The sequence below is a fragment of the Penaeus vannamei genome, chromosome 13 (assembly GCF_042767895.1).
Source record: "Penaeus vannamei isolate JL-2024 chromosome 13, ASM4276789v1, whole genome shotgun sequence".
In the NCBI taxonomy this organism is placed as follows: Eukaryota; Metazoa; Arthropoda; class Malacostraca; order Decapoda; family Penaeidae; genus Penaeus; species Penaeus vannamei.
Window position 1 is genome coordinate 3714783 of NC_091561.1, and position 25000 is coordinate 3739782.

Sequence of the window (25000 nt, forward strand, 5' to 3'; positions counted from 1 at the left end):
TTTTTTTTTTTTTTTTTATTTTTTTTTTACTGGACGAGGGCAAATTCACCCCGTGATTTAATTTTTTGAGAAGACTTTTTTGGTTTGGATAGGAAAGAAAAATGGACAGGTTTGGATAAGAAAGAAAATGGCGGACTCTAACGAAAATATCTGAAGGAAATAGTCATCGTTGAGGATTCGCGGATGTTTTGGTTCGACACGTGACTGGAATTAGATAGAACACAACCATAAAGTCACAAATACGACGCTAGGCTTAGGCACAGGATTCTTGGCATAGACAGACATGGAGGATACAATGCCAAAGGTAGCCTCGTGTAGGCCTACTCAACAACACATGCGATTAGTCAGAATCATATCTCGGGTCTTGCCGCAAATTTACCGGCGATTAATGGGCGACTCTTACACAGATTAATTTAGCGAGGCCTACCCCGCGTCCTCCGTAGGCCTAGCTAATCTTGAAGGAGAAACTATCGTGACAGGGAGCCATAAAAGATAACGCTGGACCTCGCCGTATCTGACGAAGGAGATGCACGCGGGTACTTTTCCGGTCGGAGAGGGGGGGGGGCATGGGGTGGTGTGGGGGAGGGGAAGAGGGCGGGTGGTGTCATGAGCGGGGTAGGGGGGGAGGGAGGGGATCAAGAAGGCTTTTCAGATAGCACTAACATGTTACAGAAGTCGCCATGTTGCCACCCCTTCATAACAAAGGAGTCACCGGACTTTTGGTATCATTGAAGCTTAGTCACTTCGTATTATATTGTAGTAAATAATTAATCATATCATTATTTATCCAAAACTATCAGTCTGGAATAAAACATGAACTACAACTTGCAATATTTCTTATATATACTTTGGTAATATGAAAAAGAAAAGATATTTAAAAAGCGAGATGAGAATGGCCTTCACAACCCACTTGTGTGAAAGTAGCTCGTTTAAGGTTTATTACAGCAACCATAACTAGTGGTTGGCGGTTATGCCGTTCCCTGCGTGCACGATCTCTGCTCTTGGGACCCGTTTTTGTGTCGTTTTTCTCTCCCACGTTCTCTCAGTGCCAACACCCCCTTTTGCCTTTCTTTCTTTCCTTCCCCCCCCCTCCCTCCCCCTATCTCTCTCCTCTCACCCCCCCCTCTCTCTCTCTCTCTCTCTCTCTCTCTCTCTGTCTATCTATCTATCTATCTCTATCTCTCTCTCTCTCTCTCTCTCTCTCTCTCTCTCTCTCTCTTACACACACACACACACACACACACACACACATATATATTGATATATATGTATATATACACATATATACATACATACATACATATATATATACACAAAACTATATTTGTATATTTGTATCTTTCTCGTTCTCTCTCCATGTCTTTCTCCCATTCCACCCTTGCATCCCGTGCACTTTGCGCCCCATTGAAGTGATTAGACGGACCACGAACCGCGATAACCAAAGTGTCAGCCGACTGGAGTGCCCCGCTGTCAGAGCGAGTGTCCTTCAGACGATGGCATTGGCCCCGTCTCGGCTCTGGCACTGGCACAGGCCGTCGGTCATCAGGGCCACCGATGCCTCGTAATGAATAACGCCGATGCAAACCTTCAGAATGCCGCCGCGAGCAGACATTTCTGAAATGGTGATGCGGGATCCCCTGTCCATTTCGTCTCGTGATTCTCGGGGGTGAGGGGGTGAGGGTGCGTGTTGGAAACACTTGTAGATTGATTACTGACCTGTTGCAAAGAGTACTCGAAGCCATTGCTCTTTAGATTACTGTAACGCCTGCCTTCTGCTTGTACGCGCTTAATCTGAAGAAGTTTCAACAGGTCAACAAGTAAACGATCGTATTTGCGGCCCTTTAAGTAAACATTCCGTAAGAGGCACTCCATGGCCTCCTCCAGAGCATCTTCTGACCCTGGCGAACACAGCTGTTATTTATAGCGACGTGACGAGCCGCGGACGAGCACCACGACGCGCTTTTTCCATGACGAATCCGTGCTTGCCAAGCCATGCATCAGCGCCCGCACCTGCTCTCACGTTAAGCGCTATCTGCTCCCATACCTGCTCGGGATGGGTGCTGTTCCAAGCTGCCAGGCAACGTTAATAGCGTTGTAGCAATGCCAGTTGCTGTTCATAATGGCTAGATTTATTAATGTCGCCGCCTTTGACGTTGATGACTCCAACCATGAAAGTATAAAGACAATACTTATATATTTCCTAGTGATTGTTCCTTAAACGCTCAGCGGCGAGGGTGGACCACGGTTGCTAAAATGACTAGGGAGAATTCCAACGCCCGAAACAGGAAGGAACAATGAGAATTGTCTAATTTTAGGAGAGGGGAACCACGCTGGGCGGAAGGCGGAAGAGGAGTGGGCGAGGGGAGCGAGGGGCGGCGACCACGTGGCCTGGGGAGGGTTCACAGGGGTTCAGCCGCCGGGCGTAGGTGCTCGCCTGCGCTGAAATGACGCGAGCGACGCCGACGCCCGGACAGCACCAACGCGCGTGGCTGGTCGTCGTTGCGCCGAAGTGGGTATGCTGATGAGGCGGAAGTGGGCGTCGAGACGTGGTCGGGAATTTGAAGTTTGGGCTAAAAATGCGCCTTCTATGCCTTCGCAGGTGGAAGGCCGAGCATGTGTGAGGTCGCGGGCGGAGGGTGAAGTATGCGCGAAGTAACTAAGGTTAGGCGTGAGGAATGCGCGAGGGTGAGGTCAGGCCGGGGTTACTACCTGCAGTAAATTGAGAATGGCTCTCGTGTATTTAAGATTAACAGCAAGAACATTTATATGTTGGAGAGGGATGTCATAAAGGCTAGTACTGGGGGAAAGGTGACTAAGACGTCTGGGCTTTATTGATATATTTCGGTTGAAGTGACGTTCATTTCAGTCATGATAATGAACATCTGCGGTATGCTTGCCTTTGACGATTTCCTATAATCTGCAGATCTTGATAACGATAATAGAAAAGGTATTTTCCGGTTTATTTTTATCACATGTACTTGATTTTAATAATTCTGGAAAGAACAGATAGAGTGGGGCCTTGGAGAGCGGGCGCCCCCAGCCGAGGCCCACGACGCCGCGCCCTGTGGCGGTGTCAGAGCCCTGGCCAGTTGACTTGGCCTTCGCAAAGGAGGACATGACACATTTGGGAGTTCGATTCGTACCGATTAGAGATGACCAAACGCGCGCTGTGTCCGGATTCGGAAGCAGATCCGAACGCAACCTGCTCTCGCTTTTAACCGCATGGCGTCGCGGGGGACCTCAGCGAAAGGGAAAAAGCTTTAGTTCGTTCGCTCACTAAAAAGCTTAAACAACACTATGTCGTCACACGGGCAGCGCTGTCACTCAGCCAACTCTTGGCTTACATTTCCCATTGGTTAGCCAGCACACGAACGACCATTTGTTTGTGCGTTTATACCGCCTCGGCCGTGCGATCGAGGCTATACTTTTATTGAGGTTTAGGTTTTGTTAAGTCTTTGATATGACACGACGTCTAGTCATTGCTGATGATTCAACAAGAATTATCGTGTGATTTATTATATACTCATTGATAATTCTTCTTAACGGTTCATGATCTTTGCTCCTTATTGTTGTTGTTGTTTTCGAAATCGACTCGGTTGCCGTAAGTTCCAGATTTTATGTTACGAAACGGCGCTTGAGATCTTCATGACACTTACCTAAAAGGCGCAGGGGAGTCCACATGGCAGTCACGGGCTGTTTGAAAGACCTTTTTGACAGTAAATATTTGTCGGCCGAACTCTTCCCTCCCTCCTCAGCTGTAGGACTTACGGGCCATGGATTCCGTAGGTCTCACGTGGAAAGGGTTACTGATGTTTTATTTATCAATTATTCATATATTCGTTTTTTTTTCATAAGCTTGCGTGTATCGAACAATGCATTATTGTATTAATTGTAATGCATGCCATATTACTGTAAGGTATAGATAACATAGCTGACTGTATTCTACATTTTAAATACAACAAATATTGGTGTACTAAAAGAAAAATATGGGAGAATAACATTTTAAAAGTATCCTAGTTCCGTGCTTGAGGGAGTGCCCCGAAGGCCGGAAGGACAGGTGGGCAAGGGAGAGAAGGGGCAGGCGGGGTAGGAGTGTCAGGAAGGGGGGTAGGGAGACGGGGTATGGTGGGCAGGCAAGACAGCGGTGCCACGCGCTATTTTCAACTACTGGTAGAGTGCCGAGCGTGCCAGGCACCTCAGTGGCCCTCCGTCCTTCGCTGCCTCACCTCGGCACTCCGGGCCTCTCTGATGGTGACCCTACCTGACCTCGGCCGCGCTACCAGGTCATTCTAATTTTTTGTGTATTTTTTGTGATAACAGTGATTAGTTTAATTGCGAGTGAGAGGGCGAGTGCGCCCCGCGCCGACAACTCTTTTCTGGGAATTTAAGTGAAAGTGAATCCGTGTTTCGAGTGATTTTGTGCAGAAAAACATGTGCGGTTTGAAGACTTGGGTGGCGGCAGTGGCGAGGCAGGTGCCGGAGTGGCTGCCCGCCCTGCCCGACTGGAACCTGCCCGCCCTCAACCTGCATCTCCCGGAGTGGAACTTGCCCAACTTAGCGGAATGGAACTTCGGAAACCTTCCTGCGTGGGGCATGCCCGCGCTGCCCGCGTGGGTGTACCCGTCGCACGTGCGGGGCTGCGTGCGCGAGCTCGTGCTCTACGTGTGGGTGGTGTTCATCACCTTCCTGGCCGTGCGGGAGGACCCCGCCCGGGAGCAGCTCACCGACGAGGAGCGCCCGGCGGGGGAGGTCATCGTCGAGGGGCTGGAGGAGGTGGAGGCGACGTCTCGGGACACGAAGGCGATTTTGGAGGAAGAGGAGGAGGAAGACGCCGAGGAAGAGGCGGAGGAGGAGGAGGAAGATGGCTGGGGCCTCGGGAAAAGCGGCGGCCTCACGCGATACCCGGGCTTTGAAAACCTATTAGATCAGCCGCCTACCGCTGCCCCGCAGCCCGCCCACAGGACCACTCCTCTCTCTCTCTTCCCCCAGCCCGCCAGTAAAGAGGGTGATCTGAAGGAGAAACAGGTAAGCGAGGACGGAAAAGATGAAGAAAGTGAAGGTAAATCTGCTGTTGATGACGAAGAAAAAGACATTTTGTGGCAGTCCCTTTTGGCGCGATATGCAGCGGACGAAAGGGAGAGACGACGCAGCATGGACGACGACACAGAGCAGGAGCCGCCCGAGTACGTCGGCACCGCGGAGGAGATCGTCCAGAGATACGCTGCGAAGTTCGAGTTTCCAGAAGCGAAGGAGGAAGATGAATCAGCCGAAGTCTCAGCAGAGGAGTTTACTGCGAAGCTTGGTCGTCGCCTGGAGGAGTATTTGGCCCGTCTGGAAGAGGACACCGATGCCCAGGCCGACGCCAAGACGCAGCCGGCAGTGCAGGAAGGCCCTGTTGCCGAGGAAGACGAGGAAGACGTGATTGCTAAAGATACCGAGGAAGAGGAGGAGGTAGCTGAAAAACCACAAAGAGTCCTGAGCATCAAGGAGAGGTTCCTAAACTTCAGGGAGGATGAGCACGAGGTAGAGGACATCAGAGAGGTCGAGGAAGAGGCTGCCGTGAAAGAAGATGGGGAAATTTGCGAAAAAGAAACTGAAGAAAAATACATGTTTACTCTCAGCGAAGAACGGGACGACTACCCTCTAGAAGATGTCCCCTTGGAAAGTCAGAAAGAGGAGGATTCCCATGTTCTCGACTCACTCCCTGGAGAACTGAAACGAGTTTCTGAAGTAGCCAATCTGAAGAAAATTTTAATTGCTGCAACAGAGGAAGAAAAAGTAAGTGACGATTTAGATGAAAAAGAGCTCGCAGAAACAGTACCTGAAGTAACACAGGATGAGGAACTGGAAGACAGCATAGAGTCGAAAGCAGAAAGGAAGGAAGATGAGGTTACTGTACGAGAGAAACAACCCCACGGTGTAACAGTAAGGCTGAGTGGTATTGTTGTTGAAGAGGAACCCGAGGACGAGGACTTCCTGGACGAGGAAGCTGAGATATCTGATTCAAAAGAGCTGGCTGAAGAGGCCCTGGAACCATCCGCCGATGCAGATACGGCAGGCGAGGAAAAAGTAAAGATCCCGGAAGTCAAGTTCGAGGTCGAAGAAATTGAAGAAAAGGTCAAGATTGAATATGAAGAGATTGACGAATTAGATTACGAGGAGTTGAAGTCAGAAAACGAAAAGGCAGATATATTGGAGGAGGAACTTGGACTGGCAGATGAAGGTGCCAAAATAGACACATTGGAGGAAGAGAAAGATGAGGCGGTAAAAGCAGAACTGGAGGTCGAAAAAGAGGAGGAAAAGGTAGAAGAGGAAGAAATGGAGATAGAGCTTGCAGAAGAAAAGTTAGAAGATGCTGAAGAAAAAATTGAAGTGGAGATAGAGCATGCAGAAGAAAAGTTAGAAGAACATGCCGAAGAAAAAATTGAAGTGGAGATAGAGCATGCAGAAGAAAAGTTAGAAGAACATGCCGAAGAAAAAATTGAAGTGGAGATAGAGCATGCAGAAGAAAAGTTAGAAGAAGAACATGCTGAAGAAAAAGTTGAAGTGGAAGAAGAAGAAAAGGTGGAAGTGGAACATGCTCAAGAAAAGGTAGAATTAGACCATGCAGCAGAATCAGCAACAGTGGAGGTAGTTCAAGTGAAAAGAGCTTTAAAGGCAGAGGTGGAAGCAGAAGAAATGGAAGAAGTTTATACCGAAGAGAAGGTAGAAGTAGATACAGAAGAAAAAATGGAAGTAGAGCATGCCGAGGAAAAGGTAGAAACAGAGCATGCAGAAGAGCTTGCAAAAATAGAAGAGGTTGAAATAAAACGAGCTTTAAAGGCAGAAGTAGAAGCAGAGGAAATGGAGGAGGAAAACGCTGAAGAAGAGGTAGAAGAGGAGGCAGAAGAAAAGTTGGAGGAAGAACATGCTGAAGAAAAAGTGGAGGCAGAGCATGCTGAAGAAGTGGCGAAAGTGGAAGAGATTGAGGTGAAACGAGCTCTTAAAGCAGAAGTAAAAGCCGAAGAAATCGAAGAAGAACAAGCCGAAGAAAAGGTAGAAGAGGAGGCCGAGGAAAAGATCGAATTGGAGCATGCGGAAGAAATGGTAGAGGTAAAGCATACTGAAGAATCGGCGATAGTTGAGGAGGTTGAAGTAAAGCGAGCATTAAAGGCAGAAGTAAAAGCCGAAGAAATGGAGGAAGAACATGCAGAAGAAAAGGTAGAAGTGGAGCCTGAAGAGAAGGTAGAAGAAGAACATGCTGAGGAAATGGTGGAAGCAAAACATGCTGAAGAAAGGGCAAAGGTGGATGAGGTTGAGGTCAAGCAAGCGAAGGCAAAGGAGGAAGTTCCTGATGTCGATAAAAGTGCAGAAAAGCCGACGGTAAAGAGTCGTTGGAGAAGAAGAGACCTCGAAGAAACAGGAACGGTCCGTGATTTCTGGGAAAAGCAGAAACCTCGTGGAGAAACAGCTGCTGTTGATGTATCTAGAGGAAGATTTAGAACGAAGAAAGAAAAAGAGGAAATGAAAAAACTAGAAGAAGCTGTACCAGTGGATGACTTCTGGGGCGTTGGGGAATCAGAGAAGGACACGAGCAAGAAAACCGCACAGGAGCCCCTGGCCGAGGGAATCGCATCTGAAGCCGCGCCGCCCGGGCTTTGGGAAGATGATACAGACTTGAGGATTGGAGGCAGAAGTCCGCGGGCTTCGGCGTTGTTAGAAACGAATTTAGATGCTCCTGCACTGGACCTCACTCCTGATGTCGATATGAGGGAGGTTACCGAGGACAAGGATTTATCAGTAGGTAGTGAGAGTCCGGTTCTTGATGCTGCAGAAGAGGGCGAGGATTACCTTGCTGAGATTGAGGACCTGCTCGTGAAACCAAAGCAGAGAATACCAGGTAAGTCACTGCATGAAGAGGACGAAATGGAAGCAAAAGCCACCACAGACCCTCTTCTGGCAAAGTATATGTCAATGCCCGCAAGTCTTACGAAAGATGAAGAGGAGGAACTTCGTAAATATCTGTCCGAGCATGAGGAGACTGAAGAGCTTGACTTAGAGAAATTCATGACTATGCCACACACATTAACCGATCAGGAACAAAAGGAGCTCGACGAGGCAGTGAAAGAGCACCAGAGCGTGCGGGAGATGGAGCGCCAGGGCCTGGAGCGCTTCTTGAAGATGCCGGTGGGTCTGACTGAGCAAGAACTGCGGGAGCTGCAAGAACTGGAGCAAGGAGAAGACGAGGATCAGGTCTTTGAGGACACTGGAGACAAGTTTGATGACTATTTGTCAATGCCAGTGGGTCTGACGGAGGACGAAGAACGGTTGTTGCATGAAGGCGACGAGGATAACGAGTTCGAAAACGAGGAAGAATATCGACAGCACATCAAAAGCAAGTTCTTGCGTGAATTGGAGGAGGATGCTTATCGCATGGCTTTGGAAGATGATGAATATGGGTATGAGGATGAGGATGAGTATGATGATGAATATGAGTATGATGACGAATATGACGACGAGATGGATATGGAAGGAGAATATGTTATGGTAGAAGATGAAGGCCAGGAAGGTGCTGCAGCAGCTGCACCTGGCACAGGCGCTCCTACCACCGGCGCTCCTGCAGCTGCACCCATGGTGGACGAAGCAGTGAGCACAATGGACGAGGACGAACAAAAGAAGACGAAGAAGAAGCTCTTCTCGTTCTCGAAAAAAGAGGCTTCCCCGGAAGAGACGCCTGGGACGCAGACCAAGAAGTTTTTTCATTTCGGCGGCCTTGGAGCCAAAAAGAAAAAGGAGGATCCTGAGCCACCGCACAGGAGATTCGGAGGCGGCGGCGGCGGGGACTCCTTCACAGCTGCTCTTTGCACCATCACTAGCAAAGTCAAGGGGCAAATTGCAGAACTGCATTTACCATCCAAAACCACATTAAGAGATAGAGTCTTAATGAGTAAAAAGCCATTTCAGTTTGTTAAAGAAAATATTTCAAGTCAAAAGAAAGGCAATAATGAACTGACAGAAGCCGGGGCTGAAAAAACACTCGTAGACATATCAGTGGTTACTCGTCTATTAGATGAGAAAATGGGTATTGCAGCAGCAGGTTTCGAGAGTACAGAAGACACTGAAAAGCCAGAAGGTAAAGACTTGTTAGAAAGTAAGGAAAGTGCTGCTGAAAAAATAGACGAATTAGAAGTAAGTAAAGAACCCATGACTGCTGAGTCAGTGAGCAGCAGTTTACAATGCCCCATTCCAAATATTATTATTGGCGAAGGTGATGAGGAAATAGATGAAGAAGTAGCTAGTGTATTTATGCAGGATTTGGTGTCTGAGGCAGAACCACAGGTCGTTCTGCCTGCGGGTGTTGAGCCTCTGAAAGGTGGAGGAAGTCCCTTTGCTCACGAAGAAGAATTCTGGCGACAGTGGAAAGATGAAGAACAATCTGTGGCCCAACAGAGAGATTCTGCTTCTCCCTGGGAAACACCCCAGCAGACTGACCAGCAAGGTGTGTCTTCATATGAACAGGAAACCAAACCCGGGGATCAGCAAATTAAAGATTCAGATAAAATGCATGAATCTGTAGATTATATTCATGAGGATGGAAGAGACTCTGTCTCTGAAGAATTGCAGAAATCCTCTTCAGAGGAGCTGCAAGAATCCACCCCTGAGGATTTGCTATACAGCACTTCTGAGGAATTGCAAGATACATTTCCAGAGAAAGTACAGGACATACCTTCTGTGCAGGAGGATTCTCTGTCTGAGAAGTTAGAAACTTCCCTTGATATGTCTCAGGGCTCCTTATCTGAGAGAGCAGAAGATAGTATTCCACTGGATTCCATGCCTGAGGAGAAGTTTAAAGCTCCTGATATTATCCTTGAGCATATAGAAACTGCTGTACGGGAAGAGTTACAAGACGTCACTCCAGATGAGCCAAAACACGAGAAGTATGAACACTTTAGCCAAGATGAAGACTCCACCAGTAAAGATATGCAAGACTCTTTTGGTAAGTTGCAAGAGGCTACCGGAGAGGAACTTCAGGACTCTCATTCAGAGGATCAGGTCTCTACACCAGAAAGTTATGAGAACAGTTTTTCTGGAAATCTTCAGGATACCACACCAGATGAATCACAGAGTGCTGCTGTGAAAATTCGGGAATCAAGCCAAGGCGATTTTCATGAAGCAAGCTCTGAGAAATTACAGGAAATCACTCCGGAAGAACAGCAGTATTCAACCTCAGATGATCAGGTTTCCACACCTGAAAAATATCAAGATGCTCTGTCAGATGAGGCACTGGAATCTATGTCTGAAGAAGTACAAAGCTCAATACAAACAGATGTAATCGAAACTCCACAAACTAAAACACGAGATACTCCTTCTGATAGTAGTCCGGAGATTTACAGCTCACTCTCTGATGGACTGCATGACACTACCCCAGAAGAGGCACTCAGCTCTTTCTCAGAGAAGTTGAAAGATCCCTCCCTAGAAGAGGCGCTCAGTTCTACCTCTGAAAAACTGAGTGATATTACCCCAGAAAAGACTTACAGCTCCACTTCTGAGGGTGTCATTACCCCAGAGGAAATACAGAGCTCTACCTCTGAAGAACTGCTTAGCATTACTCCAGAACAGACAAAGACTCCTGAAGGACACAGCTCTATCTCTGAAGAACTGTGTGAAGAGTCACGTAGTTCCACTTCCGATGGACTGCATGATATTACCCCAGAGGAGACGCACACCTCTGTTTCAGATGAACTAAAGAGCAGTTCTACATCAGATGAGCTGCACGATGCCACCCCTGAAGAGATGCAGACCTCAGCTTCAGAGGAACAAGTTTCAACACCTGAAAAATTCCAAGATGCACTCACAGAGGACCTGCAGGATTCCACCCCAGAAGAAGTAAAGAATTTGTCTCTTGAAGAAGGACAAAGTGACATGTACAAAGGACTAACATCTGTGCATGACTCTAGCCATGAGGACATACAGGATTCTATTTCTGAACATTTACAAAGCTCAACATCTGAGGATTCGAAGAAGGGTATGAAGGAGGATGCACAGGATTCCACTGAAGAGCACCAGAGCTCCACTCCAAGTGAATTGATCTCAAGCCATGAAGTCATGGATTCTTCTGCCTCAGAAAAGCTGCAGGAATCGACATCAGATGAACAAATCAGAGATGTCAAAAAGATACAGGATTCCACCTCAGAGGAACAGATTTCTGAGTCTGTTTCAGAGGAACAAGCTTCCACACCTGAAAAGTATCAGGATGCTCTCTCAGACGAAATGCAGGATGTGATACCCAGAGAAATGCAGGACAGTGAACATACGTGTAGCTTAGTGGATGATATAAATCAACAAGAACTTCAGGATTCCACTACTGAGGATCTACAAGAGAGACTGCAGGATTCAGTATCAGGTAAGTTACAGGAAATTACTTCTAGGGATCTACAAGATTCTCTCCACGAAGATTTGCAGGATTCAGTATCAGATAAGGTACGACGCAGTACTCCTGTGGAACTTCATGTATCTAGCCATGAACTACAGGAGTTAGAAGACTTCAGTACTGAAGCACTACTGGATTCAGTGTCAGATAAATTACAGGACACTACTCCTGAGGAACTGCAAGATTCTAACCCTGAAGAGCGACAGGATTCATTTTCATTGCAGGACATTACTCCTGACGATAGGTCTACCCCAGAAGAGTTTCACGACACCACATCAGATGATATCCAAGATTCTATTTCAGAAAAGATCTATGAGTCAGTGCAGTTACAGGGTACTATTTTAGCAAAGTTAAAAGACACCACTCCAGAGGAATTGGCGTACATCTGTCCAGGGGATGTTAAACACACTGTTTTAACTCCAGCTAAGTTAGATGACAGCTTCTCAGATGAGTACACTACACCTGATGAAATGGAGGAATCCTCCCCAGAGGACTGTGATGGTGAAACAGCGAAAATGCAGAGAGATATCCTCACGGGAATAAAGGGAATTCCTCCTGAAGAAATGCAGGATCTAGCGGAGGGACAACCGCCCATTATGCAAGGAGATTTGCTTGAAGTGCATTTAGGTGGCTTTCAGAAAATTACTTTAGAAGAATTACAAGAGATGAAAATCATACCAGAAGTAGACCAAACAGTTACCTATGGGCAGTTCCAGGAGATGAAGGAGAAAGATATCACACTAGAGGGCATCACAGATGAAGAACTACAAAGGTTTACAGCTGAAGACCTGCAGGACAGTGCATCTGAAAAGCTTGAGGATATTACTCTAGAAGAACTGCTTGACATTACGCATGAAGACCTCCAAGAAGTTATATGTGAAGAGCTGCACGAAATTACACCTGCAGATCTACAAGCTATTGCTTTAGAAGAGCTTGAGCAAGGCATCCAAGAGCAAGTGGATGTTACAGCTAACGAAGTCGAGGTCATTTCTTCTGAGAAATCACAGGATATTACAGCTGAGGTACGAACGTTTGCAGATGAGGCACTAGAGGATGTTTCACAACAGAAACCAGCTATTGCACATGAGAAAAAGCCTGAAAAGCTGGAGGAGGTACAAGATGTTACATCTGAGAAACTAATTGATGATAAGCCAGAGGAATTACAGGATGTTACACCCAAGGATACTATACCTAAGGAACTAGAGGATGTCGCACCTGAGGAATTACAGGAACCACAGGATGTTAAGGAATTATCAGATTTTACAACTCAGCACTTAGAAGCTATTATACTTGAGCAAAAGGAAGGATTTACACTCGGTGAAATAGATGTTAAAACTGTAGAATTGCATGGTGTTGCATCAGAACTGGACGTTACACCAGGGGAATCACAGGAGTTTATAGATGAACTAGATTTTACACCCGAGGAATCAAAAGATAGCATAGCACCTGCGGAAGGAGGGGGTGATACACTTGATGAACTGGAGGACACTATATCTATGGAATCAGAGGCCCTAATACCTGAAGAAATAGGAAGCATTGCATCAAAGGAACTAGCCACTGCAGCAGAGGAACAAAGGGTTGTCACACCTGGAAGACTAGAGGATGTGGCTTCTGAACTAAAGGATGTTACAGCAGAGGAAACAGGTGATACAAGTAAGGAATTTCAAAGTGTTACATCTGAAGATTCAGATGCTGATATCGCTAGGGGACAGGTTGTTACAGAGGAGGTACGGGAGATCACAACAGGCTTACAAAATATTATTCCCGAAAGATCACAGGTTATCGCTTTCGAGGAACCAGATGCCGCTACTTTTGAGGAATTACAGGATCTTGCCCATGAACTGCAAGGTGGAACACTAAGGAAACTAGAGGCTACTTTACAGGAGGAATTACGAGACATCACGCTTAGCAAACCAGGAGATGGAACAGACAAGGAGTTATCAGAGAAACAGAAGGATACAGCTCTAGAGCAGTTGCAGTTTGGTCCATTAGAGGAATCACAGGATCTTACACCCAAGAAAGCAGATGTTATACCAGTAGTAATAGAGGGTATTGTACCAGAGGAAATGGTGGATGCTACACCAGAGGTATTACATGTGACACCTGAGGAATCGCAGGAAGTTTCTGAGGAACAAGAGGAATTGGGAGTTGCTGTCCACGAGGAATTGGATAAATTAACCCTTGAAGAAGGAAAAGGTTTGACACTTGAGGAACCAGAGGGTATAACACCAAAAGAACCAGAGAGTATAATTGAAGATTCAGAGGGAATAGCACTAGAAGAACCAGAGGATATAACACCTGAGGAACCAGAGAGTATAACTGAAGATTCAGAGGGTATAGCACCAGGAGAGCCAGAGGGTATAACACCTGAAGAGCCAGAGGGTGCAACACCAGAAGAACCAGAGGGTATACCACTAGAAGAACCAGAGGGTATAACACCAGGAGAGCCAGAAAGTATAGCTGAAGATTCAGAGGGTATAACACCAGAAGAACCAGAGAGTATAGCTGAAGATTCAGAGGGTATAACACCAGAAGAACCAGAGGGTGTAACACCAGAAGAATTAGAGCGTGTAACACCAGAAGAACCAGAGAGTATAGCTGAAGATTCAGAGGGTATTACACCAGGAGAACCAGAGGGTATAACACCAGACGAACCAGAGAGTATAGCTGAAGATTCAGAGGGTATAACACCAGAAGAACCAGAGGGTGTAACACCAGAAGAACCAGAGGGTATAACACCAGAAGAACTAGAGGGTGTAACACCAGAAGAACCAGAGAGTGTAACACCAGAAGAACCAGAGGGTGTAACACCAGAAGAACCAGAGGGTGTAATACCAGAAGAACTAGAGGGTGTAAAACCAGCAGAACCAGAGGGTATAACACCTGAAGAGCCAGAGGGTATAACACTAGACGAACCAGAGAGTATAGCTGAAGATTTAGAGGGTATAACACCAGGAGAACCAGAGGGTATAACACCTGAAGAGCCAGAGGGTATAATACTAGACGAACCAGAGAGTATAGCTGAAGATTCAGAAGGTATAACAGCACAAGAACCAAAGGGTGTAACACCAGAAGAACCAGAGGGTGTAACACCAGAAGAACCAGAGGGTATAACACCAAAAGAACCAGAGGATGTAAAACCAGCAGAACCAGAGGGTATAGCACCTGAAAAACTACAGGGTTTAACATCAGAAGAACCAGAGAGTATAGCTGAAGATTCAGAGGGGGTAACACCAGAAGAACCAGAGAGTATTGCTGAAGATTCAGAAGGTATAACACCAGAGGAACAAGATGGTATAACACTAAAAGAACCAGTTAGTATAGCTGAAGATTCAGAGGGTATAACACCAGAAGAACCAGACGGTGTAACACGTGAGGAACCAGAGGGTATAACACCAGAAGAACCAGAGGGTATAACACCTGAGGAACCAGAGGGTATAACACCAGAAGAACCAGAGGGAGTAACACCAGAAGAATTAGATAGTATCGCTGAAGATTCAGGGGTTATAACACCAGAAGAACCAGTGAGTATAGCTGAAGATTCGGAGGGTATAACACCAGAAAAACCAGATGGTATAACACCAAAAGAACCAGAGAGTATAGCTGAAGATTTAGAGGGTGTAACACCAGAAGAACCAGAGAGTATAGCTGAAGATTCAGAGGGTATAACACCAGAGAGTATAGCTGGAGAACCAGAGGATGTAACACCAGAAGAACCAGAGGTAGTAACACCAGAAGAACCAGAGGGTGTAACAGCAGAAGAACCAGAGAGTATAGCTGAAGAACCAGAGGGTGTAACACCAGAAGAACCAGAGAGTATAGTTGAAGAACCAGAGGGTGTAACACCAGAAGAACCAGAGGGTGTAACACCAGAAGAACCAGAGGGTGTAACACCAGAAGAACCAGAGGGTGTAACACCAGAAGAACCAGAGGGTGTAACACCAGAAGAACCAGAGGGTGTAACACCAGAAGAACCAGAGGGTGTAACACCAGAAGAACCAGAGGGTGTAACACCAGAAGAACCAGAGGGTGTAACACCAGAAGAACCAGAGGGTGTAACACCAGAAGAACCAGAGGGTGTAACACCAGAAGAACCAGAGGGTGTAACACCAGAAGAACCAGAGGGTGTAACACCAGAAGAACCAGAGGGTGTAACACCAGAAGAACCAGAGGGTGTAACACCAGAAGAACCAGAGGGTGTAACACCAGAAGAACCAGAGGGTGTAACACCAGAAGAACCAGAGGGTGTAACACCAGAAGAACCAGAGGGTGTAACACCAGAAGAACCAGAGGGTGTAACACCAGAAGAACCAGAGGGTGTAACACCAGAAGAAACAGAGGGTGTAACGCCAGAACCAACAGAGGGTGTAACACCAGAAGAAACAGAGGGTGTAACACCAGAAGAACCAGAGGGTATAACACCAGAAGAAACAGAGGGTGTAACACCAGAAGAACCAGAGGGTGTAACACCAGAACCAGAGGGTGTAACACTAGAAGAACCAGAGGGTGTAACACCAGAAGAATCAGAGGGAGTAACACCAGAAGAACCAGAGGGTGTAACACCAGAAGAACCAGAGGGTGTAATACCAGAAGAACCAGAGGGTGTAATACCAGAAGAACCAGAGGAAGTAACACCAGAAGAATCAGAGAGTATAGTTGAAGATTCAGAAGGTGTAACACCAGAAGAACCAGAGGAAGTAACACCAGAAGAATCAGAGAGTATAGTTGAAGATTCAGAAGGTGTAACACCAGAAGAACCAGAGGGTATAACACCTGAAGCACCAGAGAGTATAGCTGAAGATTCAGAGGGTAAAACACCAGAAGAGCCAGAGAGTATAACACCAGAAGAACCAGAGGGTATAACACCAGAAGAACCAGAGAGTATAGCTGAAGATTCAGAAGGTGTAACACCAGAAGAACCAGAGAGTATAACACCTGAAGAACCAGAGGGTATAACACCAGACGAACCAGAGAGTATAGCTGAAGATTCAGTGGGCACAACACCAGAAGAACCAGAGGGTATAACGCCAGAAGAACCAGAGGGTGTGACACCAGAGGAACTAGAGGGTGTAACACCAGAGGAACCAGAGGGCGTAACACCAGAAGAACCAGAGGGTGAAACACCAGAAGAACCAGAGGGTGTAACACCAGAAGAACTAGAGGGTGAAACACCAGAAGAACCAGAGGGTGTAACACCAGAAGAACCAGAGAGTATAGCTGAAGATTCAGAGAGTATAACACCAGAAGAAACAGAGGGTTTAACACTAGAAGAACCAGAGGGTATAACGCCAGAAGAACCAGATGGTATAGCACCAGAAGAACCAGAGGGTTTAACACCAGAAGAACCAGAGAGTATAGCTGAAGATTCAGAGAGTATAACACCAGAAGAACCAGAGGGTGTAACACTAGAAGAACCAGAGGGTATAACGCCAGAAGAACCAGAGAGTATAGCTGAAGATTCAGAGAGTATAACACCAGAAGAACCAGAGGGTGTAACACTAGAAGAACCAGAGGGTATAACGCCAGAAGAACCAGAGAGTATAGCTGAAGATTCAGAGAGTATAACACCAGAAGAACCAGAGGGTGTAACACCAGAGGAACCAGAGGGTGTAACACCAGAGGAACCAGAGGGTGTAACACCAGAGGAACCAGAGGGTGTAACACCAGAGGAACCAGAGGGTGTAACACCAGAAGAACCAGAGGGTGTAACACCAGAGGAACCAGAGGGTATAACACCAGAGGAACCAGAGGGTTTAACACCAGAGGAACCAGAGGGTGTAACGCCAGAAGAACCAGAGGGTGTAACACCAGAGGAGCCAGAGAGTATAGCTGAAGATTCAGAGGGTATAACACACGAAGAACCAGAGGTTGTAACACCAGAAGAACCAGAGGGTATAACACCAGACGAACCAGAGAGTATAGTTGAAGATTCAGAGGGTATAACACCAGAAGAACCAGAGGGTGTAACACCAGAAGAACCAGAGAGTATAACACCAGAAGAACCAGAGAGTATAACACCAGAAGAACCAGAGGGTATAGCTGAACATTCAGAGGGTATAACACCAGAAGAACCACAGGGTATAGCTGAACATTCGGTGGGTATAACACCAGAAGAACCAGAGGGTGTAACACCAGAAGAACCAGAGGGTATAGCTGAAGATTCAGAGGGTGTAACACCGGAAGAACCAGAGGGTGTAACACCAGAAGAACCAGAGAGTATAGCTGAAGATTCAGAGGGTATAACACCAGAAGAACCAGAGAGCATAACTGAAGATTCAGAGGGTGTAACACCAGAAGAACCAGAGGGTATTACACCAGAAGAACCAGAGAGTATAGCTGAAGAACCAGAGGAACCAGAGAGTGTAACACCAGAAGTACCAGAGGGTGTAACACCAAAAGAACCAGAGAGTATAGCTGAAGATTCAGAGGGTAAAACACCAGAAGAACCAGAGGGTGTAACACCAGAAGAAACAGAGGGTATTACACCAGAAGAACCAGAGAGTATAGCTGAAGAACCAGAGGAACCAGAGAGTGTAACACCAGAAGTACCAGAGGGTGTAATACCAGAACAACCAGAGGGTGTAACACCAGAGGAACCAGAGGGTGTAACACCAGAACAACCAGAGGGTATAACCCTAGAAGAACCAGAGAGTATAGCTGAAGATTCAGAGGATATAACACCAGAAGAACCAGAAGGTGTGCTACCTAAGGAACAAGCAGGTATAACACCAGAAGAATCCGAGGGCATAACAACCGAGGGAGCAGAGGATTTTACAGCCAAGGAATCTGAGGTTTTCACACAGACTATTCTGCCTGAAACTGAAGGTATAGAACCTGAGGAACCAGGGGAATCAGAAGTCAGTATACCTAAGGAACCAGAGGATGTTACAACTGTGGAATCAGAAGGTAGAACGACCGAAGAACCAGAGGATATTAATCTAGAGGAACCCAAAGAACTAGAGACAGCTGCACCTGCGGAAGCAGAGGTTATTCCACTCAAAGAGGCAGAGGAATTAGATGGCACTGTCCCCTTAGAACAAGAGTATGGTTCGCCAGAATTACAGATGATATCTGAGAAACCTGATATATTGAAGGAAGTAGAACCAGAGGTTGCAGTGTCAGAGAAACTGCAAAGAGTGATCGGCACTGAAGAAACTGTGGCGGATGAAGTATTGACTGATCAAGAAAAAGTAACTAGTGACGACATAACAGCAACTGATTTAACGGAAGATGAACAGATGCAAGACAGTGAACAGTATGAAGTGGCTGATGAGAGATCAGCGGCTGATGAAAGACATCTCGTGATAGAGGACGAAAAAGAAGACCGTGAAAAGGACGATTATAAAAGTGAACAGTCGTCAAAAGACAGTAAACGACTGGTAGCTGGTAGTATTTCAGAAACTGACGAGCGACAGGAAACTGACAACCAGCAAGTATCTGAAGATGAAGGAATGACTGATGGTGGCAGGACAGAGAGTAGGGATGAACAAATGACTGACACTGACATTTCAATGTCTGAGAAACTGATGTCAGAAGACAAACAAGTGACTGATTCAGAACAGGTTACTAAAGACAGACAAATAACTGATGACGAAAAGCAACTATCTGAATCTGAACAGGCAGCTGACAGTGAACACCCCGTAACTGATTCTGAACAGATTGCGACTGAAGACGAACAAATGACTGACGATGAAAAGGTTGTGACAGACCATATAGTAACTAGAACGAGAGGCTTTACCGATCAGTGTGTAGACAGTGTGAGCAGTGAGGAACACAAACCCAATTCGGAAGTGAGCGAAATAATTGTAGACAAACAGGTAGACCGCCTCGAGGGAGGCGTTCAGGTGTCAGGTAGTGATAGCATTAGAATAGAAACAGCAGAGGGGAGCGGTAATCGTGGAAATGGCGGAGTTGTAAGAAAAGGTGCCAGTGTCCCAGACAGAACGGCCGGGACTGTAGTAAGCCCCGACGAGAGCGGAATACGCACTGCTAGTGAGAGTGAGAGAGATGGAGAAGCGTCAGATGAAGGAGCATCTGGATCAACAGTTTCCTCCTCGGGGGGTAAAGGTAAAAGTGCTTACTAGGAGGCAGCTTAGTCGCTAAAACTCTGTAGCTGCGGCTGTAACTACGTGGCATTGTAACAAAGTATACCCCGTTAAAGGAAGTGATTTTTTATTTATTTAAAATAAGTGACAATTTGCAAAGGTTCGAAATATTTAGACCAAAAGGGTTTATATCAAAGAGTGGTTGTTCGTCTAACCAGTGTGATAAAATAGCCTTGATTTGTCTTCATCCAGGACAATGTACTTGGTTAGCCTTGTTTATGTTACATGGCCAGTGTAGTGTTTTTATATTGCTACTTCTGTTACTGCAAAGCCAGCATAGACTACCTCCATAGATCAAGTGTGTGGCAGCGGGGGTTACTTTCAAGTCAGAGTGGAAATCAACTTCATATACGTATTCGTATTGAGGGGTAGTGGTTCATGTTAATTGGATTGTGTTTTCCGAATGTTATTTTCATATTTTTTTTCTAGCATTAAGATATTGGCCTGGTGCCTGCTCTGTGGTAACATTCGAACTGATTATATGATTCTCTCTCTGCATATAATTAGTTACGAAACCCAGTGTAAAGTAGAACAAACTACAAATTTTCTCTTCGGAGTCTTGGTAGCTCTTGTGCAGTGACCACAAAGGAAAATGAACTTTAAGATTGTGATATACGATCATACAAAGTGATTGAAATATGTTTTGCCACAAGGGACGATAAAATACAGTGGAACAAGATGTATTAAGACCAAGCAAGTGCTCACAAAAGGGTTGTGTTCTCTCAATGTTTCCTTCAGTTTTCTTTTGTAACTAATCTTTGAACAACAATTATCAAGTGACTGAAGCATGAGCTTTGCAGTTTAGGGATTGACTTGTGCTTTTTCATCTCCAGAACTGTTTCTTCTTAGTGATTCCTTGTATTGTTGATCTTGTATGCTCTTCTTTGTGACTTTACTTTTAACTTTTATATAGGTTTAAGGTACTCTAATATATTTCTTTTAATCTAAGTGTGATGCTTATTTTCTTGATATCTATATCTGTATATGTATATATACATTTTTACATGTATATGTATGTATGTATGTATATATATATATATATATATATATATATATATATATATATATATATATATACATACATACACACACAAGTATATATGATGCTTGTCTTTTCAATGCGTCTATTGCACAATGAACTGACATTTTTGTGACAAAACATGAACCTTACCTCTAAACAGTTGTAAGTGATCAAGAATGGGATAGGGAATAATCTCAAATGCTCAGAATTTGTATTGCAAACCACCATTTAATATACCTGCTGGGAAACAGTTTCATGCATTATCTCATTTGGTAACATATCTGTGAAGCACAAGACTGCAATGTATTGGTTGTTATAATGTATAAGGAAGATTTTCACTAGAGGAATATGTTGACATTGTAAGTACTTCAATGGGAACTAATGCTTCACATGACAATCAGTAACATATTATTCTCTGTTCCAGGTGCCACCATGTCAGATGTGGAGGAAACAGCAGAGTCCCCAGTAAGTATCAGGCGGACGGAGCAACACTCCCTGGTGGAGGCAGACTCCCTAGAGTATGATGTCAACACTAACCTGCCCCCTGGTCTAATCCCCCCAGTCAAGACCTTACCTGGGGGCGCCAATCCCACCCTTCAGGAGATAATTGAGGCGGAACTAAATGCACGCTTTTGTCAGCCCGATTCCCTTGAGTCACCATCAGCACCAACCTCCCCCCCTCCCCATTCCTCTCTCATCAGTTGCGATTCCATTGAACCGCTACCCTCACCCTCCTCCACTCAACCCTTAAGTCTCGACTCCCTAACGTGTGAAACTTCAGGCCAAGATCCCCTCTCTGGCATTGAGGTTGAGAGTGGCATTGACATGCTCTCACCGACTAAACTAGATGACCTAAGTAACCCTGATTCCCTGGAATCTTCTTCTGACCTGCCTGGGTCGCCCCCAATCCCTTGCTCCTCTCCTGAGCCTGAAGTGATGTTTGATGACAGAAGACAGGGATCAGCTCACTCCCTCAGTAGGGAGGCAGAGCTTGCTCACAGTCACAGCCAAACATCTGTTCACAGCCATATTGAAAACCTAAGCCAAGAAACTGCTCACAGTCTTAGCCAGGCATCTATCTATACTGGATATGAAATTCCAGAAATTGCCCATAGCCTTAGCCAGGCCTCCATCCGTAGCCAGAGCGAACTCCAGGAAATTGCCCACAGTCTCGGCCTGGCTTCCGTCCAAAGCCAAATTGAAGGGAAAGAAATTGCCCACAGTCTCAGCCAGGCATCCATTCAAAGCCAAAGCGAAGCTTCTGAGATTGTCCATAGCCTCAGCCAGGCTTCCATTCAAAGCCAAAGCAAAGCCCAAGATATTGCCCAAAGACTCAGCCAGGCTTCCATCCGAAGCCAAAGCGAAGCCCCTGAAATTGTCCACAGTCTCAGCCAGGCTTCCATCCGAAGCCAAAGCGAAGCCCAAGAAATTGCCCACAGTCTCAGCCAGGCTTCCATCCAAAGCAAAGCCCAAGAAATTGCCCACAGTCTCAGCCAGGCTTCCATCCAAAGCAAAGCCCAAGAAATTGCCCACAGTCTCAGCCAGGCTTCCATCCGAAGCCAAAGTGAAGCCCAAGAAATTGCCCACAGTCTCAGCCAGGCTTCCATCCGAAGCCAAAGCGAAGCCCAAGAAATTGCCCACAGTCTCAGCCAGGCTTCCATTCGAAGCCAAAGCGAAGCCCAAGAAATTGCCCACAGTCTCAGCCAGGCTTCCATCCGAAGCCCAAGCGAAGCCCCTGAGATTGCCCACAGTCTCAGCCAGGCTTCCATCCGAAGCCAAAGCGAAGCCCCTGAGATTGTCCACAGTCTCAGCCAGGCTTCCATCCGAAGCCAAAGCGAAGCCCCTGAAATTGCCCACAGTCTCAGCCAGGCTTCCATCCGAAGCCAAAGCGAAGCCCCTGAGATTGTCCACAGTCTCAGCCAGGCTTCCATCCGAAGCCACAGTGAAGCCCAAGAAATTGCCCACAGTCTCAGCCAGGCTTTCATCCGAAGCCAAAGCGAAGCCCCTGAAATTGCCCACAGTCTCAGCCAGGCTTCCATCCGAAGCCCAAGCGAAGCCCAAGAAATTGCCCACAGTCTCAGCCAGGCTTCCATCCGAAGCCCAAGCGAAGGCCAAGAAATTGCCCACAGTCTCAGCCAGGCTTCCATCCGAAGCCAAAGCGAAGCCCCTGAAATTGCCCACAGTCTCAGCCAGGCTTCCATCCGAAGCCCAAGCGAAGCCCAAGAAATTGCCCACAGTCTCAGCCAGGCTTCCATCCGAAGCCAAAGCGAAGCCCCTGAAATTGCCCACAGTCTCAGCCAGGCTTCCATCCGAAGCCAAAGCGAAGCCCAAGAAATTGCCCACAGTCTCAGCCAGGCTTCCATCCGAAGCCAAAGCGAAGCCCAAGAAATTGCCCACAGTCTCAGCCAGGCTTCCATCCGAAGCCAAAGCGAAGCCCAAGAAATTGCCCACAGTCTCAGCCAGGCTTCCATCCGAAGCCAAAGCGAAGCCCCTGAGATTGTCCACAGTCTCAGCCAGGCTTCCATCCGAAGCCAAAGCGAAGGCCAAGAAATTGCCCACAGTCTCAGCCAGGCTTCCATCCGAAGCCCAAGCGAAGCCCAAGAATTTCTCCAAAGTCTCAGCCAGGCTTCCATCCGAAGCCAAAGCGAAGCCCCTGAAATTGCCCAAAGTCTCAGCCAGGCTTCCATCCGAAGCCAAAGCGAAGCCCCTGAGATTGTCCACAGTCTCAGCCAGGCTTCCATCCGAAGCCAAAGCGAAGCCCCTGAAATTGCCCACAGTCTCAGCCAGGCTTCCATCCGAAGCCAAAGCGAAGCCCCTGAAATTGCCCACAGTCTCAGCCAGGCTTCCATCCGAAGCCAAAGCGAAGCCCAAGAAATTGCCCACAGTCTCAGCCAGGCTTCCATCCGAAGCCAAAGCGAAGGCCAAGAAATTGCCCACAGTCTCAGCCAGGCTTCCATCCGAAGCCAAAGCGAAGCCCAAGAAATTGCCCACAGTCTCAGCCAGGCTTCCATCCGAAGCCAAAGCGAAGCCCCTGAGATTGTCCACAGTCTCAGCCAGGCTTCCATCCGAAGCCAAAGCGAAGCCCAAGAAATTGCCCACAGTCTCAGCCAGGCTTCCATCCGAAGCCAAAGCGAAGCCCAAGAAATTGCCCACAGTCTTAGCCAGGTTTCCATCCAAAGCGAAGCCCAAGAAATTGCCCACAGTCTCAGCCAGGCTTCCATCCGAAGCCAAAGCGAAGCCCAAGAAATTGCCCACAGTCTCAGCCAGGCTTCCATCCGAAGCCAAAGCGAAGCCCCTGAAATTGCCCACAGTCTCAGCCAGGCTTCCATCCGAAGCCAAAGCGAAGCCCAAGAAATTGCCCACAGTCTCAGCCAGGCTTCCATCCGAAGCCAAAGCGAAGCCCCTGAAATTGCCCACAGTCTTAGCCAGGCTTCCATCCGAAGCCAAAGCGAAGCCCAAGAAATTGCCCACAGTCTCAGCCAGGCTTCCATCCGAAGCCCAAGCGAAGGCCAAGAAATTGCCCACAGTCTCAGCCAGGCTTCCATCCGAAGCCCAAGCGAAGGCCAAGAAATTGCCCAAAGTCTCAGCCAGGCTTTCATCCGAAGTCAAAGCGAAGGCCAAGAAATTGCCCAAAGTCTTAGCCAGGCTTCTGTCTCTAGCGAAAGCAAGACTCCAGAAGTTTCCCAAAGTCTCAGCCAGGCCTCCACCCATACAGAAAGTGACGTGAAAGACATTGCCTACAGTCTCAGCCAAGCCTCCATCCATAGCCAAAGCGAAGCCCAAGAAATTGCCCACAGCATCAGCCAGGTTTCCACCCCTAGCGAAAGTGAAACCCCAGAAGTTGCTTACAGTCTCAGCCAGGCATCCATCCATACCCAAAGTGATGTCCCAGAAATTGCCTACAGTTTCAGCCAGGCTTCCATTCCAACCCAAAGTGAGGGTCAAGAAGTTGCTCATAGTGTCAGCCAGGTTTCCTCCCCTAGCCAAAGTGAAACCCCAGGACTTGCCCTCAGCTTTAGTCAGGCCTCCATTGATACCAAGAGCGAAGATAAAGAAATTGTTCAAAGTAGCAGTCAGGCTTCTACTCATGATGGAGATAAAGGCCAAAAACTTTCTCCTAATCTCATATGTAGTCATGAGATTGATATGCTGCAAAGCCAGGATTCCCTGCATGATCAAGAGTCTCTCCGTAGTATCAGCCATTCCTCTGTTCAAAGTGATCAGTCTCCTATGAGGCATAGTCAGGGATCTAGCCAAAGCTCCCATCGGAGTGAGGAAGCTTACTACAGCGTAAGTGAGGAGACCCACAGCCAAATGTCCCTGCAAAGTCAAACGACGTTACAGACCATGAGTCAGCTTTCCCTGCAAAGTCAAAGTCATATATCTTTGCAAGCAAGAAAGCCTGATGAGGATGCTATCTCACAGAAGACCAAGGATGAGACCACGACTGAAAGCCCCGTACCT

At 46.9% G+C, this 25000-nt stretch overlaps 2 protein-coding genes across 51 annotated transcripts in view; both read left to right on the top strand.

Moving 5' to 3' along the window:
* Positions 1-4300: 4300 nt before the first annotated feature.
* Positions 4301-25000, top strand: part of LOC113802432 (fap1 adhesin-like) — a 94059-nt gene continuing 73359 nt past the window's right edge. For 28 of the 50 annotated variants that reach the window (XM_070128651.1, XM_070128656.1, XM_070128653.1 and 25 more), the window contains exons 1-2: positions 4303-11383; positions 20961-21001. In XM_070128651.1, the coding sequence (XP_069984752.1) occupies positions 4432-11383; positions 20961-21001 (6993 nt within the window). In that variant the 5' untranslated portion in view covers positions 4303-4431. Of the gene's footprint in view, positions 11384-20960; positions 21002-25000 lie in introns of all 50 variants that reach the window. The other 22 variants (XM_070128658.1, XM_070128673.1, XM_070128675.1 and 19 more) reach the window with 4 other exon arrangements.
* The window catches only part of LOC138863824 (uro-adherence factor A-like), a 5631-nt gene continuing 1687 nt past the window's right edge, over positions 21057-25000 (top strand). The window contains exons 1-2 of the mRNA XM_070129325.1: positions 21057-21061; positions 21289-25000. The exon at positions 21289-25000 is cut by the window's right edge and continues 1687 nt beyond it. Coding sequence (XP_069985426.1) covers positions 21057-21061; positions 21289-25000 — 3717 coding nt within the window. The remainder of the gene's footprint in view (positions 21062-21288) is intronic.